Source organism: Geospiza fortis, unplaced genomic scaffold (assembly GCF_000277835.1).
Source record: "Geospiza fortis unplaced genomic scaffold, GeoFor_1.0 scaffold23, whole genome shotgun sequence".
NCBI lineage: Eukaryota > Metazoa > Chordata > Aves > Passeriformes > Thraupidae > Geospiza > Geospiza fortis.
The window spans coordinates 8,584,281-8,598,582 of NW_005054303.1; the positions used below are offsets into that span (position 1 = coordinate 8,584,281).

A 14,302-nucleotide genomic window follows, 5' to 3' on the forward strand; every position below is an offset into this window, starting at 1 on the left:
GGCCTGTTGGGAAACCAGGCGCACACGTCTCCCGACCAGCCCTAGAGCTACGTCAAACATTGCACAATTCTCCCATGAATATTCACTTGATTTTTTTTTTTTCCTTCAAAGATGAGGTGGTTTTAGCCGTGCTCAAACCTCATATTTGCTTTTCACGGGCATTTGCGTAATCAAGTTACATTGGCACGAGCGTTTGTACAAACCAGATTTCAAAATCTGACACTGAAGTATTTGTAAAGATCGATTTTGATCCTTTGTCGAACCCTGCCATGGGTTGTTACCTGACGCATCCCCTAAAAGCTCCTTCAAAGATGAGGTGGTTTTAGCCGTGCTCAAACCTCATATTTGCTTTTCACGGGCATTTGCGTAATCAAGTTACATTGGCACGAGCGTTTGTACAAACCAGATTTCAAAATCTGACACTGAAGTATTTGTAAAGATCGATTTTGATCCTTTGTCGAACCCTGCCATGGGTTGTTACCTGACGCATCCCCTAAAAGCTGCTCGATCTAAACCCATCTCTGGAAGAGCCAATTTCTAGGACATTAAAACCAAACTCAAGGACATTTGCACAGACGGGTTCCTACATGGACAGCAAGTACACACCAAGCTCGCACACAAGCTTCCATGTTGGTCTCATGAATACTACAGAAACATTTGCTATTTTCTGGTGCAGATACACTACAACTTGATGAAAGATCAGCTGCTTTTTGCGATTATTCAGCAAAGGAAATTTTTTCTTTTAAACCCTCAGGTCCAACAGATTTTAACCCTTGTGTGTCCTGATGGGCACTCGGGATAGGAGTGTGCAATGGGGGCGAAGGACAGAGAGACAGAAAGCCAAGGTCACCCCTGCAGGTCCCTTGCTGAGGACAGGGGGATCCTCTCTCCAGGCCACCTCTCTCCTGCAGCATGGTGTCCCCAGTTCCCCAGGCACAGCTGTGCTCTGACCTCGCTGCTGGGGTCACGGAGCACAGAAGGGAGCGAGTGCTGCCATGAGGAGCACTAATGAATCCTTTTTGACACGCTGCCGGAGCTGAGGGGGGACACCCCGGCCCCCATGGTCCATCTGCTGCACCAAGTGTAAGTGCAGGACCAGTGTCAGCACTGAGGGGGAGGAGTGGGCCAAACACCTCCCCCAGATCCCTTCCTGCCCACCACACACTGTGGCTTAAGTGGAGGAGTAACTCTGAGATGTTCAGGATTCTTCTGTCTGCTGAAGTCAACGAGGGACAGCCAGGAGTGTTGCACCAGGACCGACCCCTGCCATCTGCTGGGGATTATCTCCAAGGAATAGACACGGGACAGGCATACAAAGGTAGCTGGTGGCAGAAAGGATGGATCTGGAATCATTATGTCTAATGTGGAATATAAAGGGATAGTTTAACTAGCAGTACCACCAAAGTGTCCCCATAGCTTGAAACAAGTAGGTTTTGTGGACTTGATCCCTGCTGGCCAAAAGTCTATGACCTCTGGGCAGCCCTGCAGCACCAGGACAGTTCTGGACAATTCTCCCTCTCCAGCTCAACACTTGAGCCTCTGGTACAGCCATTCTCCTCCAGTCCAGCAGACCTTCCAGAAAGACACCAACACTGGTCACCCTACCCTCTTCACTCTTGCTTGAGTGATTAACCTGAGGTGGTCAGCTGTTCTGTAAGCAGTTTTTGTTCTGTGCAATAGAAAGGCCGAATGTGCCTTCTACAGTGGGTGTTTCTAGAAAGGTCAGTTGTTTCAAGCATGATCTGACAAGAGCTACAGAAAAAAAGAACCTGGAGTTATTTAAATGCATGCATCAGAACTTTGGATTCATGGCTTAACACCCGAAGAAGTTAATGTAAGTGACACAAAATGTGGCGATTATTTGCAAAGGGTTTGGTCACTTTTTTGCTTGTGTAAACAGTGGGATTCACATAAAAGAACTGGAACCTCATTTAGCTTGGCAATATTTAATGTCTCATGTGCTAGAGGAGCCATGCTTGTCTCACACAGTGAAGAATTCAGAAGGCTGAGCTCACATACAAGGTCTTTCTTGACAAAAATCTTCCTTTAAAAAGTGCTTACATTCTCAAATGAGGTCATGTTCTAGGAGTCTAATGCTCTCCCATTTTGTATTGAACTAAGCTTGAGGCAAACCAAGGAAAAAAACATTGTATATGATTTTTTAAAGCTTTAAACACGGCCTTTCAGTATGACTATACTCACTCAGGCCAGGATGCCATTCTCACGAGCAGCATATTTGCTTTTGCAGCAAATTTCACATAAACCAAGGAAAAAAACAACTCCCAAACCAATCAAGGTCTCTATATAACTCATCTGAAAGGAATGCTGGGGGTTTGCTACTTCTTCTTACCTTCACACTCAGCATCTATTCAAAAACACAGTTCAGGAACACAAGAACTAATGAAGTCTGCTTTCCTATGGATTTATGTCTGTGATTAATTACTCTGTGTCTAAGGTATGAACTCTAATTGAAGCTGGTCTCATGCCTGGAAACTTACATCTCTCCCTTATCTGGATTACTGTTTATCAGTACAGAATGCTGTTTTCTTCTGGTATCTCCACACTTGGAAACATTCTAAAAATGTAGTGACTGTGAGATCTGATGGATTTGGTTGAAATGAATGAGCTGTTCTAAAGCTGAATGGCAGAATGATCCTGTTATGGCACCCTTCCACAGGGAAGTGAGAAAGGCAGAGCACACTGCACCAAACCCTGGTTAGTTTTAACACCTCTTATGGTGGTAAAGCCTCTGTGAACAAACTATTCCTACACCTACTCAAGTTTATTAGAAAAAGCCATGACACAAGATGATTATTACAAAACCTAACAACACCTTACTGAATATTTCTCAGATAGGAAATTAGCCATTGTTCTCTTTTGTCAAAAGAATCACAATTTACAAGAAAAAGCACTTTCCCCCTATACCCTTCAAACAAAACAGAGGCAAAAAAGCAAATGACAGTACTGAGCTTCAATTTAAACAAATAACCCTTCAGCAATTTTGTCTTAAACTTCAGTGAGTTCACTGGACACAAAATAATCCAAACACCCAGTGCTTTCCATATCTAGCCTTTCTGTCATTAATGATTTCAAACACAGAAAAGTGAATTTCTTACAAGCACTGGGTTTTTTTCTTCTACATATTAAACTCTTTTCGGTTTTGAATTTTTTATCAACATACCCACTCTTCCCTTTGGAAGTCCTGTTTTGTAAGGTTGCACAACTCCAGGCTGAAGTTGCATTACTTTTTCTTTATTTCCTCTCCAAGTCTTCTGTAAATGGAACATGAAAAATAGTATATACTATTTCCTTTTCTGAAACATTTTACTATTGCAGTACATCCTTGCACTTCCCACTCCATGGGAAGCTCCATGGGGAATTCCAAATACAGCATACATGGGGATACAATTTCTGTTTAATTCTGGTTTTGCAAGCAGTCAAGTAATCACCTGTACCTTAAATTATTCTTCCCTAAAAAGATGACAGTTGAAATTACTCAAATGTTTCCCTATGCAATGCAAAGCAGCCACTGGCATTAGGTTTTCCTGTTGACATGTTTGTCATGCATGGACATTTACCACAATAACTCTTCAGGTCATAAACCACTCATTTTGGGGGAATGTTGGCTAAGAAAATGAATAATTATTGTTTTTTTTAAAGAAAGAGCTACCATACTAACTTATGAAAATCATGTCAAATAATGAAATTTTTGTATTTTTCACTAGCTTTTTTTTTTCCCCAAACAAAAATTTTTTTTACAAACATCTAAAATAAGTCTCTTTCCTGACAAATTATTCGATGAGATTTCACCCCTCCATGAAAATTCCTTGGGAAAAAAGTAGGAAAACTTATCTAAGCTGTCAACTTTGCAAGAGACACCAAAAGAAGTTCAGACAATCCTTGCAAAACCTTGTACTTAATAAGCCAGATTGACCAAAATACGCATGTTCCCAAGATGTTTATTTCATTTCTTTGAAACTTGGTGGCTTTGTACTCTTAGTATTAGTCAGAGTGTGAAATAACACTCATTTAAGAACTGATGAGCAAACAAAATTTGTCAGCATCAGTCATGGGGTTTTTTTGCATATGGGACTGCATCCTAGGCTTGAGACACAAGCATATTTTCACTTTGAACAAAAGTAATTTTTGAAAGCATTTTTATTTGTCTTATCATGGATGTTAGAAAGCAAATGTGTTGGTTTTTTTTCATTCTAGCTTTTGACAGTTCATTTACCTACAAGGGAATATGGAATAAGCTGCGAGACTGTAAAGCAGTCACACAAATCAATATTCTGAGACACAAAAAAATCCATAATGGTGTGATAATTACAATATTAAACTATACTCTCAGTCAATTTACAATAATGCCTTTTAAAATGCTTACTAAAGTAGCCCAGACATACCCAAGACTTCAAAAAAGTTGAAGGACAGCTTTGAGAACAGGTAATTCCTGGTGAGTCTGAAGGCTCAGCTCGTGTGTGAATCCCTAACCTGCTCCGGGCTGAAACCCTTCACTGCTGTGCCTCCAAGTCAGACTGCTCAGGAAAGGTGCTTTTTCAATTCAAAGACCTGATTCTCTCTTCACTGACCAAATTTGTTCTTTAGGCAAATATAGCTCTGGTTGTAGAGACAGGTGATGTTTTTTGCTAGGCAGACTTCCAAAGCTGCATAGAGAGAGGGGGTTAAACAAAACTAACAAACGCTACGCGAACGGACAAGCAATAAGCAGACAAGCCATTGCTGCAGCAGCCTGGATCCTTGCACTTCTTGTGCCTGATCTCTGATTTTCTGGCAAGGGAAAAGGAGAAATAAAACCACAGGCACAGAAAAAGGGCACAGATACTCAGTGCTACCTGCAAAGGAAGTAGATTGGATATTAGCTATGTGCCTGACAGTGCTTGCTGTGCTGCAAGTCCACAGCCCAGTGCCATCAGCAGACCAACAGCCTTGTCTGACACGACTTTGATGCTGTGCAAGCTCCACAACTCTTCCCTAGGAGCACAAGAGAAAAAAGGCTGCTGGGAGTGGCAGCAAAATCTGTCAGAAACCTTTCCTAATTTAAGAAGCTATGTCTTTTTAAATTTCCTATTTACATGTAGAAATTAAAAAATCCCCATCAGCAAGTATCATCTCTCACCATTTGTTGTAACAGCTCACGAAAGAAATGAGAATAGCAGTTAAAAAATGAAGCTTCTTTTTTCTATTTTTTTTTAACCAGAAGAAGTGAAGCATGAGAAGCTGAATTAGACTGAGACACATTATTAAACCAATAGGGAGACAAGCTGATTTTACCGACTGGTCTCTGCAAAGTCAGACCAGTTGTAGGCACCCAACAGTTCTGCATAGTGACTGTGCAAGTTTCAGCAATACCAATTCTTATACCTGCTGAGCCAAGATACCAGGCTTGTAAGAACACATAAGATTTGGCATAGGTTTTAAGAATGTAAAAACAGGATATATATTTCTGTTTAAATGCTTAACTCCACAAATGCCTACTTACCTAACAGCTTTCCTGTTAAGCCAAGTAGTCTCTATAAATTGTTTTAAGTAGGCACAGCTTCCTCAGTAAAGGAATGCACCCAGCTAGATGAAGTATAGAGTTATTTATAAATACACACATGTGCACTTGACATACACAGTTTAACAGCTATGAACAAGTTATTCTGATTCCTCTCTGTAACATGTAGACTGATGCACACTAAGGAGGTGGGGAAGAGCATTTTTCAGATATCTTAACATGAAATTGCTCATTTAATGAAAATGGAGGGTATGAGGGCAGTTGCTCAAACCTGTGGATTTTCAACACAGTTCAGAGCAGTTTTGGAAAAGTTTCCCAGAGGAACAGAAGATATTTAGTTATTCCAATCAATGCCGATGTTCCCTTTATAAAACTGAAACTGGTTCTGTTTTACCCTAAGGCATCTGCTTTCCAGTTCCATGGTTCACATACAGAAAAACATCAAGAAAAATTACCTGCAGATTTATAATTTTTGAAAGAATTTCTGATACTACAACAAACACTACCACATAAGCCAGCTTTATTTCACTGTGAGATATGACAGTTTTCATCTATATTTGGATCCTCCTGAATCAGCATTTATTGCTGCAATACCAATACCTATAAGTGATCTCTCAGTTAAGGCATGGGCTTCTCTGTGGTCCAGCTGTATCCTACAGACTGAACTTGCAAGTGCCTATATGCTATTTCTTCCTTGAACATGAAGTTATTAATCAAGGTTTAACTACAGCAATTACAAGTCATGCCAAATGTAATACAAGGAAACATCTTCTAGTTGACTGAAGACTCACACAAAGTGCATGGTTTCAGAAGATGGAGTCAATACACATTCAACTGTTGAGTTTGCAAAATTTACCTAAATGATATCTTTCCTCAAAGCAGATGATTCTAGAGGAGGTAAGCTCAGTGGTCTCCTTATTCTTGAAGTGATACTCAAATATTCTTAACACCCCTTTGGCACCTCCATCTCCAATCCCCTTCCAGGTCTGAGAATCTGCATCGTAGGTAAGGTCACTCATGGGAAGGCAGAGCCTGTCACACACAGCAAGGTTCTCTTTTCTTCTTCAGCAACTAGCTTGGCTCAGATCTGCAGAAAACCACATTACTGACACATCTTCCCCTGGCACAGCCATGGCTCACATATTCTAGAAACCAATCCATATTTTCCCCCTTCCCTACACCCTGCTAGCTTGGGGCTTTTCCCCAGTAGCAGCTTCTGATGGGAAACATTTGTTATTTATAATAAAATCATATGCTATACTCAAATTATCCCTTTCCCCCAAAAAAAGTCTCCTAGGAAGAAGATTAGTTATATACACTCTAAACCAAATGTACTGGAAGAAAAGACCACCATTCCATGTTGTATTACAGTTTTTGTTATTAAAAAAAGCCAAGAGGAAACCCTTGGTAAGAGTGGAGCATATTAATTATGACAAGACATCATGACATACCAACCAGTGAGACTTAAAGGCCGCTAATAACACTTTTTGTAGTAATTAGTGCAAGATAGTTATCCCATATAAACAAATATTTGATGGTAGACTTCAATGATAAACAATTCAGTTGATGACATTTACATATAAATACACATAAATAAAATCCTGCATCATTTAGGTTTGTAGTTAACAAAAAAGTATGGTCTGAAATGAATTAAATGTAATTGTGTCTAGCTAGATCAAAGATCTTCCTATAATGATACTCAAATATGTGGGATATGAAAAGCATAAATGTACAATTCTCAATTTAGTAAAGTACTACTCTATAAAACAGAATCATGAAAACAGCTCTTACATTTTAATGCAAAGTATAAAATTGCATATTTACATTTACATACACTTTACTGAACTACATTGGGTAGCTCATGGTAAAAAAACATCCCTTTTTGAAAATCTTGCAAAAAATACATCAACTGCAGATATGATCAAAAGTTACTAAGTTAGCAGCTGACATAACATCTGTAGTAAAAAATATATTTTAGGAAAATACCTGGAAAAATCTAAACACCAATAAACACTTTAAAACTATTTTTGAAGTAAAAATTGTAGCGAAACCCAGAAGAAGCTAGCAAGGATAACAAGAACTATTGCATACTGCTCTTTAAGAGCCATGTAGGGACTTAAAACAGAAGCAGCAGGTATGGTAGGAGTTTTATGGTGTATCAAAGTGGGAACTGGAGGGTAACAGGAAACCAGTTATCCAGCTTCTCTCTCTGTTTATTACCATTTTTATGGGAGAAGTGTAAGAAGATAAGAGAATCCCTCTCCCTGAGGATATCCTCCATCAAAGGCTAAAACAAATTGGTAAAAGGAACCCAATTTCAAGAGCCTTGGACCCCCAATGCAGAAACATTTACCATATGTACTTACAGTTCAGTGGACAATAAATCAGATTATTACACTACAAGTTGCAGGTTAACTTTAAGAGTTAACACTATTTTGCAATATGAAGTGCTTCTTAATATATGTATCTATATAATATATAGACATTTGTAAAATACTCGTGCAGATTTGATAGAACAAACTGTGGAAATTGCTTTCTCCAGTCTTTTCTTCCCATGAACAGATCTTTACCTCCACACAAGGAGGTTCAGGATTCAACAAGGATTTCCACAATATGATCAAGGTCATTAAGATCAGATTTACAATTAGAGTTAGAAGCTGTATTTGTTGGAGAAGAAAATGTTTCAAGACTATCACAGTGTCCCATTTTTGTGTTGCTCATCATGCCAGTTAACATAGTATCAAGATCATAATAAGAATTGTCAACTTCTGAAAACAGATCTTCAACAGTATTAGGACTTTTATTCTCCAGTGTCTCAAATATTTGATCTAAAGATTTTTGAAAGTTTCCTTTATTTTCTTGTGGACTCTCCATTTCCCACACATTGCTCTGCAGGTTTCTTGGTGTCTGCACTGCAGAGGCTGTTGACATAGTTTCTGAACTATCTTGTGCCTGGTCACTCTCAAAGTCTTTATTGAAGGTACCATAGGCTGGACCATGCTTTCCCTCAGCCTGATGATCCCCAGATGAACGACAGAGGATATCTGTGGAAACGAGGCGATCCAGGGATGCCTGCCCTGTGCTCTGTGTATTTATCATCTGCCAAGTCCCATCTTGAGTCATCTCCTCTTGGATCTGCCGTACCGTGTTGGCGATGAGTACCGAACGACAAAGGTTGGGTTCCACCAGCATGTGACACAGCTGAAGTTTGACCAAGGACATATCTAGAAGTGACTGCCGCTGGAGATTGTAGGAAGGAATAGCCTTAATACCAGCCAGAGTGCCTTCAATATCTTCTTCACCATCAAAACATTTTCTCTTTAATCCTCGCACAAACATTGTGTCCTGTTAAACCCAAACAAATAAAAAATCATGTATAATATAAACAGCTCAAGAGGGAGGAGGAAAAAAATGGTACTAAAAAAAAAGAACAGCGAACTTTAATCTTTTATTAAAAAGAAACATCAGAATTGTCATACCATGTTCTAGAATGGCCAGTGTGGTACAACAGGGGTCAGGAACACGTGGACCGGGTCCCAAAGGCGACATTCGGGAACCAGGGGTGAGCAGGTCCAGAAGGCATTGGAGAGAGGCAGGGGCTCCCAGCTCCCACAAGGCATTGGAGAGACAGGGGCTCCCAGCTCCTGGAGGGGGGCAGGGGCTCCCAGCTCCCACAAGGCATTGGAGAGAGGCAGGGGCTCCCAGCTCCCACAAGGCATCAGAGAGGGCAGGGGCTCCCAGCTCCCACAAGGCATCAGAGAGGGCAGGGGCTCCCAGCTCCCACTGAGCTCCGCACTTGATGCCAGCCAGGAGCCACTGCCTCGTACAGAAGCAAACATCTCACCGGCTGCATTTCCCCTACTGCAGAGGCAGTTTCTCCTCGCTCCTCCCGAGTTTCTACTGACATGCTTAACCTCTGATTTTGAAAATAAAAATACAGGCTGGCACACCATCTTTAAAAGATTCGATCCCTCCAGAACGTTAATATGCCGAACAGAGTAACATGGAAAAAAAAACCAAAAAACAAACATGGGCAGCACATGTGAAAAGCTTAGCTTAATTCGCTACAAGGAGAGTAATATCTAGATTTGTTCCATGCATGTAACTTGAGACATTCAGCAGAGGTGCCCAAAGCAGTCCTTCCGGTTCCCTTCCTTAGGTGAGTAAGTGACCTGAGTAATTCCAATCAGAACGGGGCAAGTCCAGTAAGGACAGTCACAGTCATCCTCTGTATGGGCTTCTGTACTCCTTTCCCACTTGACTGTAAGACAGGAAAATTCCTGTATTTGTAGCTTAGATTCACCAGCTAAAAATACACAGGGTGCATGGAGGCTTTTCAGTATTCACACCTAAAATCACTTGCTGAATTTTATAAGGGGTACCTCTCAAGTACCGGCCTCAGCTTCTTTCTTCTTCTGCACTAATTTTGACAACAGTGCCCCATGCAAATATTGCAGCTGGTCTCTTGGAATACAGAGTAACTTTTTTTTTTTAATGCAGTATATATCGCTTCTTTAAATCTTATAAAAATTGGGCTGCAAATGAAAGCTGATACCTGACCTTTACATTTATGCTTCTTCCTTATTTTCCTTTTAAGTCTTCCGTCCTTAGAATTCCTGTTTGCCCACTATTTGGGGGCTTTTTTTCAAGGTAGTGACCCAAACAAAACAGTTTTTCAACTACAAGCTGATAAAACCAAAATACTATTGCAGTGTCTTTCTATATAACCTCCAATTTTCTTTGATAAGCCCTAAACTCTGCCTTGCTTTTCAGGTTGCTATGGTACATTCTACATATTTTCAAGGAATTCTGTCTCAGCTTTTTCAGAGACACTAAAAATCCACCAAAGGGCAACAACACTGTTCCTTTCAAAATACATTATATGCTTATCTACTGTGAAAACCTGGGGATAGCACAGCAGCTAGATAAACACTTGGTCTGACTCTGTACAACACTTGTAACATTGCTGTTTATATCCATGAAATAACTTTCATTGGGATTTGCCAACTATTAAAAGATTTCTTTCCACTGAAGGTACAAAACTCTTTAGAAATCATAATGTGCAGAGACTACAATATAGAATAAACCTGGTCTTGTAGTAATTTTTCGTAACTTCTTAAAAGCTATCCATAGATTAGCTATGTATTAAATACTTTGGATGTTTCTTCTGAAATTTTATCCTGGAACCTAATATATTTCCATTACTCCTATTAAATATTTGATGTTGTTGCTCGATAGTTCCTTTTCCAGATTTTTAGACATTCCTGCAAACTTCCTATCAAAGGATATCCTATTTAATTTTTCCTACACTTCTATGTACAGTAATTTCTGAACATACCCTTCCTCCCCCATGTGAAACAACCTCTAGAAACATCTTTTGGGACTGTTTACAAATCATGTATGATTACATCATCAAACATTAAACACTGTGCAGAGTTTGAAGCTTCTTTTATTTCAACTTACATTGTTGTGAAGAGTAATTAAAACTTCAATTGAATGTTAACCTGGTTTTCATACATCTATAATTTGGCATTTCTAAGGCACACCAAGAGAACAGAGCACAGGAGAAAACTTGAAAACCTCAATACATCACACACACTTGGGCACCTAGAAGCAGAGGAAAAACATTTATCTATTCTTAAAGATAAACCTTTCACAGCATTCACTGGATTTTTTCTAACACTTGCTTTCAGTTAGTATCTTACATCATAAACCCAGTTTTTTGCCATCCTGTTGCCGTGACTGCACAGAGCACCAGGTTAGGGTTTCCTTTAAGAAGCAAAAAGTGACGTACCAGGAATTGTGTTTGATGCAGTCCTTCCTCTTCTCCCATGCTACTGAGCAAGAGTCCATGCAGTAAAAGTGACAGCACCACCTGCCAAGCACAGAGAAGGAAGCAGGATGTCAGGCGGGACAGGAGATGCAGAACAAGACAGTTTTCCTTCAGTATCTCTGTCCTGTAGGATGTGAGCATCATTCCCAGAAACATGAATAGTACTATTAAACCCAATGCACAATTAGAGCACAAATGTGATTTGGCCAACAATACCCCCAAAATCTGCAGCAGGAGGAAAATGCTAGTTGAATTCCAAGTCCTAGGCTACTGCCCTGACCTTTGGACCAGCCTTTCCCTTATGCCTACAGCTTTGCCACTCAAAGAGCAAACAAAAATTTTTCATATGAGCATTAAAGTGTACACAAGCAAAAGGTAATGAAAGCAAGTCTTCCTTACTTTTATTACAAAACTATAGTTTTCACCTTTGTTGTACAAACCCATGTGTATCTCTGTAACATCTAGAGAAAATGAGGTGGCACAAACACAAAACTCTAACATAGCAAAACATGAGAGAATTTTCCTTTACCAGCATAGAAACTTTATGACTAAGATTTACTTAGCAAGATGACAACAACGAAAGTAATGACAGTAATTAAACTGCTTTAACAATAAAGGCTGAGTTTTTAAAACCTATTTAAATCATAGTAAGATTTGATATCTCAAATACAACTTCCCATCACATGCAACAATTCCCTTAACTACTGAAATGAAAAAGAATGCTGTTCCAACAGGCTACAAAAACTTTTATAATAAACTATGGAAACAATTCAGATACTTTTCTAGACATGTCTGTGCAGTACAAGACAGTTCTGTGTCTGCAACTGAAATGCATACCTGGAAAAGAAACAAATTAAGAGGATGCACATGGACATCTGTTCTTATTTTCTGTTTTGTGTAGTGATAAACAATTCTTCAAGACTGCTTGCTGTCAAATGGAGGGGGAAGAAGGTGGATGACAAAGGACTTGGGGGTGGGACAGCAGAAAATATGTCTTTGCTCAAGAAGCTGCATACTCGTTAAAATACCACAATGGAAAAAAAAACCCCACTTTTAACATTCTCAAGCCAAAAACTTTTGACTTGATCCCAGATATTCAAGCTAAATGATGTTATGTCATGGAAACTGTATTTCAAACAACTCATAGTCTCTTTTTTTTTAATGGACTGAGCTCACAGCAGCTTTAGAAACAGTGTCTCAAGGCATCTGAACTACAACTTCAGTCAGACACCATATCAAGTCAATAAACTATTTCGTATTTCTGGCAAACACTTTATGACACTATAAAAGTTCACAAGTTTTTGCTTCCCAGGTACACTTTGAACACATTCTAAAAATGAAAAGTGATCTCTGAGAGTCTGTGTCTGGTAACTATTTGAATCCCAAAATTTCTACTTTATTGGAGGGTAGGTGACAAGGGCATAACAAACATCCAACACCAAACATCCCCTCACCCCCCTGCCAAGAACTACAGGTAAAGATGGTGCAGTCATGAGAAAAACAAATTGAAATATTTTCCGAGGCTATTTGGTATATCTGACAATTTTAGAGGGAGAAGCTGTGGCTGTTTGCCTCCCAAGACAGTGGACAATAAATACAGGAGGGGACCGTTGCTGTTGGTGAAAGAGCCATTATCACATCCACAACCTAAATGACAGGGGATGCTGGCAGATCAGGCCAGTCTGTAATCTATTTACATACTACAGAAGGAAAGTTTTCCCATGCAATCTAATAATGTGTAAAACCTGCTGCATGTGATTCCAGGTTCTTCCCTAGGTCAATAACCAAACCTTGAGGACCTCTGTTACTATAAGGCATTAGCCATTGTGTAAAACCTTTTTTGGCACATCAGAGCAATACTGCTGCTGGTTAACAGTCAAGGTGCTCAAAATCCCCTGATAATTTCAAGCAGCACCTTTCTCCATCCAAGAAGCAGTATCTGATGAGCTACATCATCTCCTTTCTTCCTCTGCTACCCCAGTGTCATGAGCCCAAACTTTGTGTATTCAACTAAACTGCTGTTTGAAACAGCTATGCAAAAAAAAAAAAATACTGTCAAGGAGACAACAGCTAGCTGCAGCACAATGCACTAAGGGAAAAGGAGTTTTGTGGGTTTTGTTGCTTTGCTTCTTTTTACAAATAATAGCACAGCACTATGTAATTCTTTACAAGTTTTGCTTTTAGGATCAACAAATTTCCAGTCTGCTTTACAAAAAAGGTGCTTGAAATTTGATTTAGTTCTTATTAGAGCATCAACTTAAGACATTCAAGGTTCACACTCAATTTGGACTCATGGTGATATACTGCCAAAGATATAGTTAAGTACTTAAGGGAAAAAAGCTGCTTCCTGCTAACTGGGCTAACAGAGAAGATAGGGAATTTCAGCAGCGCTTATCTTTAGGAGAAAGCAGACAAGATGTACCTAGGCCAGTGCTAGAGGTTCAGTGAAGCACGGTGCTGCTTTTTGTACAGCCCTAAGTACAGTGATGATGGTTAGCACAGGAAAGCAAAAAGGGGCCGTATCTCCCCGCTACCACTCTAATCCTCTCCACTCCAACACTGGCTTTTCTAAGAACCGTGGGAAGAAACCAAAGCTCTGTGTAACAGTGGAGAAAAAGACGGAAAGAGAGCTACTCCTCCTCTTTAGGTATGCACGTGTGCCCATGTGGTGGTGTCGAGGTGTAAGGTGGGATGCAGACACAGCACAGGGATGGTAAGGCCAGAAGCATCGCTATTCAGACTGGAACAAAGGCCCCTATGAAGCACTGGGGTCTGCCCACCCCCGGGGCGTAGGGGGCTGGCAGGCACCTCTCCGGCACTCGAGAGTTTTGGGAAGGGTTTCCAGCACCCGGGGAAGGAAGGGCAGGCTGAGCAGATGGGGCAGGAGCTCCTGGACACGCATGTGGGGGCCGGGAGCGCTGGGCAGGGGGAGCCCGCAGAGCCGGGGGGAG

General features: G+C 40.3%; 1 protein-coding gene across 1 annotated transcript; it reads right to left on the minus strand.

Annotated features, from left to right (window-relative positions):
• Positions 1-6,021: 6,021 nt before the first annotated feature.
• CDCA4 (cell division cycle associated 4) lies at positions 6,022-11,397 on the minus strand. The gene is made up of 2 exons (XM_005417928.3): positions 11,313-11,397; positions 6,022-8,863 (listed from the first exon to the last, which is right to left on the minus strand). Exons 1-2 carry the CDS (start codon positions 11,349-11,351, stop codon positions 8,105-8,107), a joined length of 798 nt encoding a protein of 265 aa, XP_005417985.3. The 5' UTR covers positions 11,352-11,397; the 3' UTR covers positions 6,022-8,104.
• Between the last annotated feature and the right edge of the window lie 2,905 nt (positions 11,398-14,302).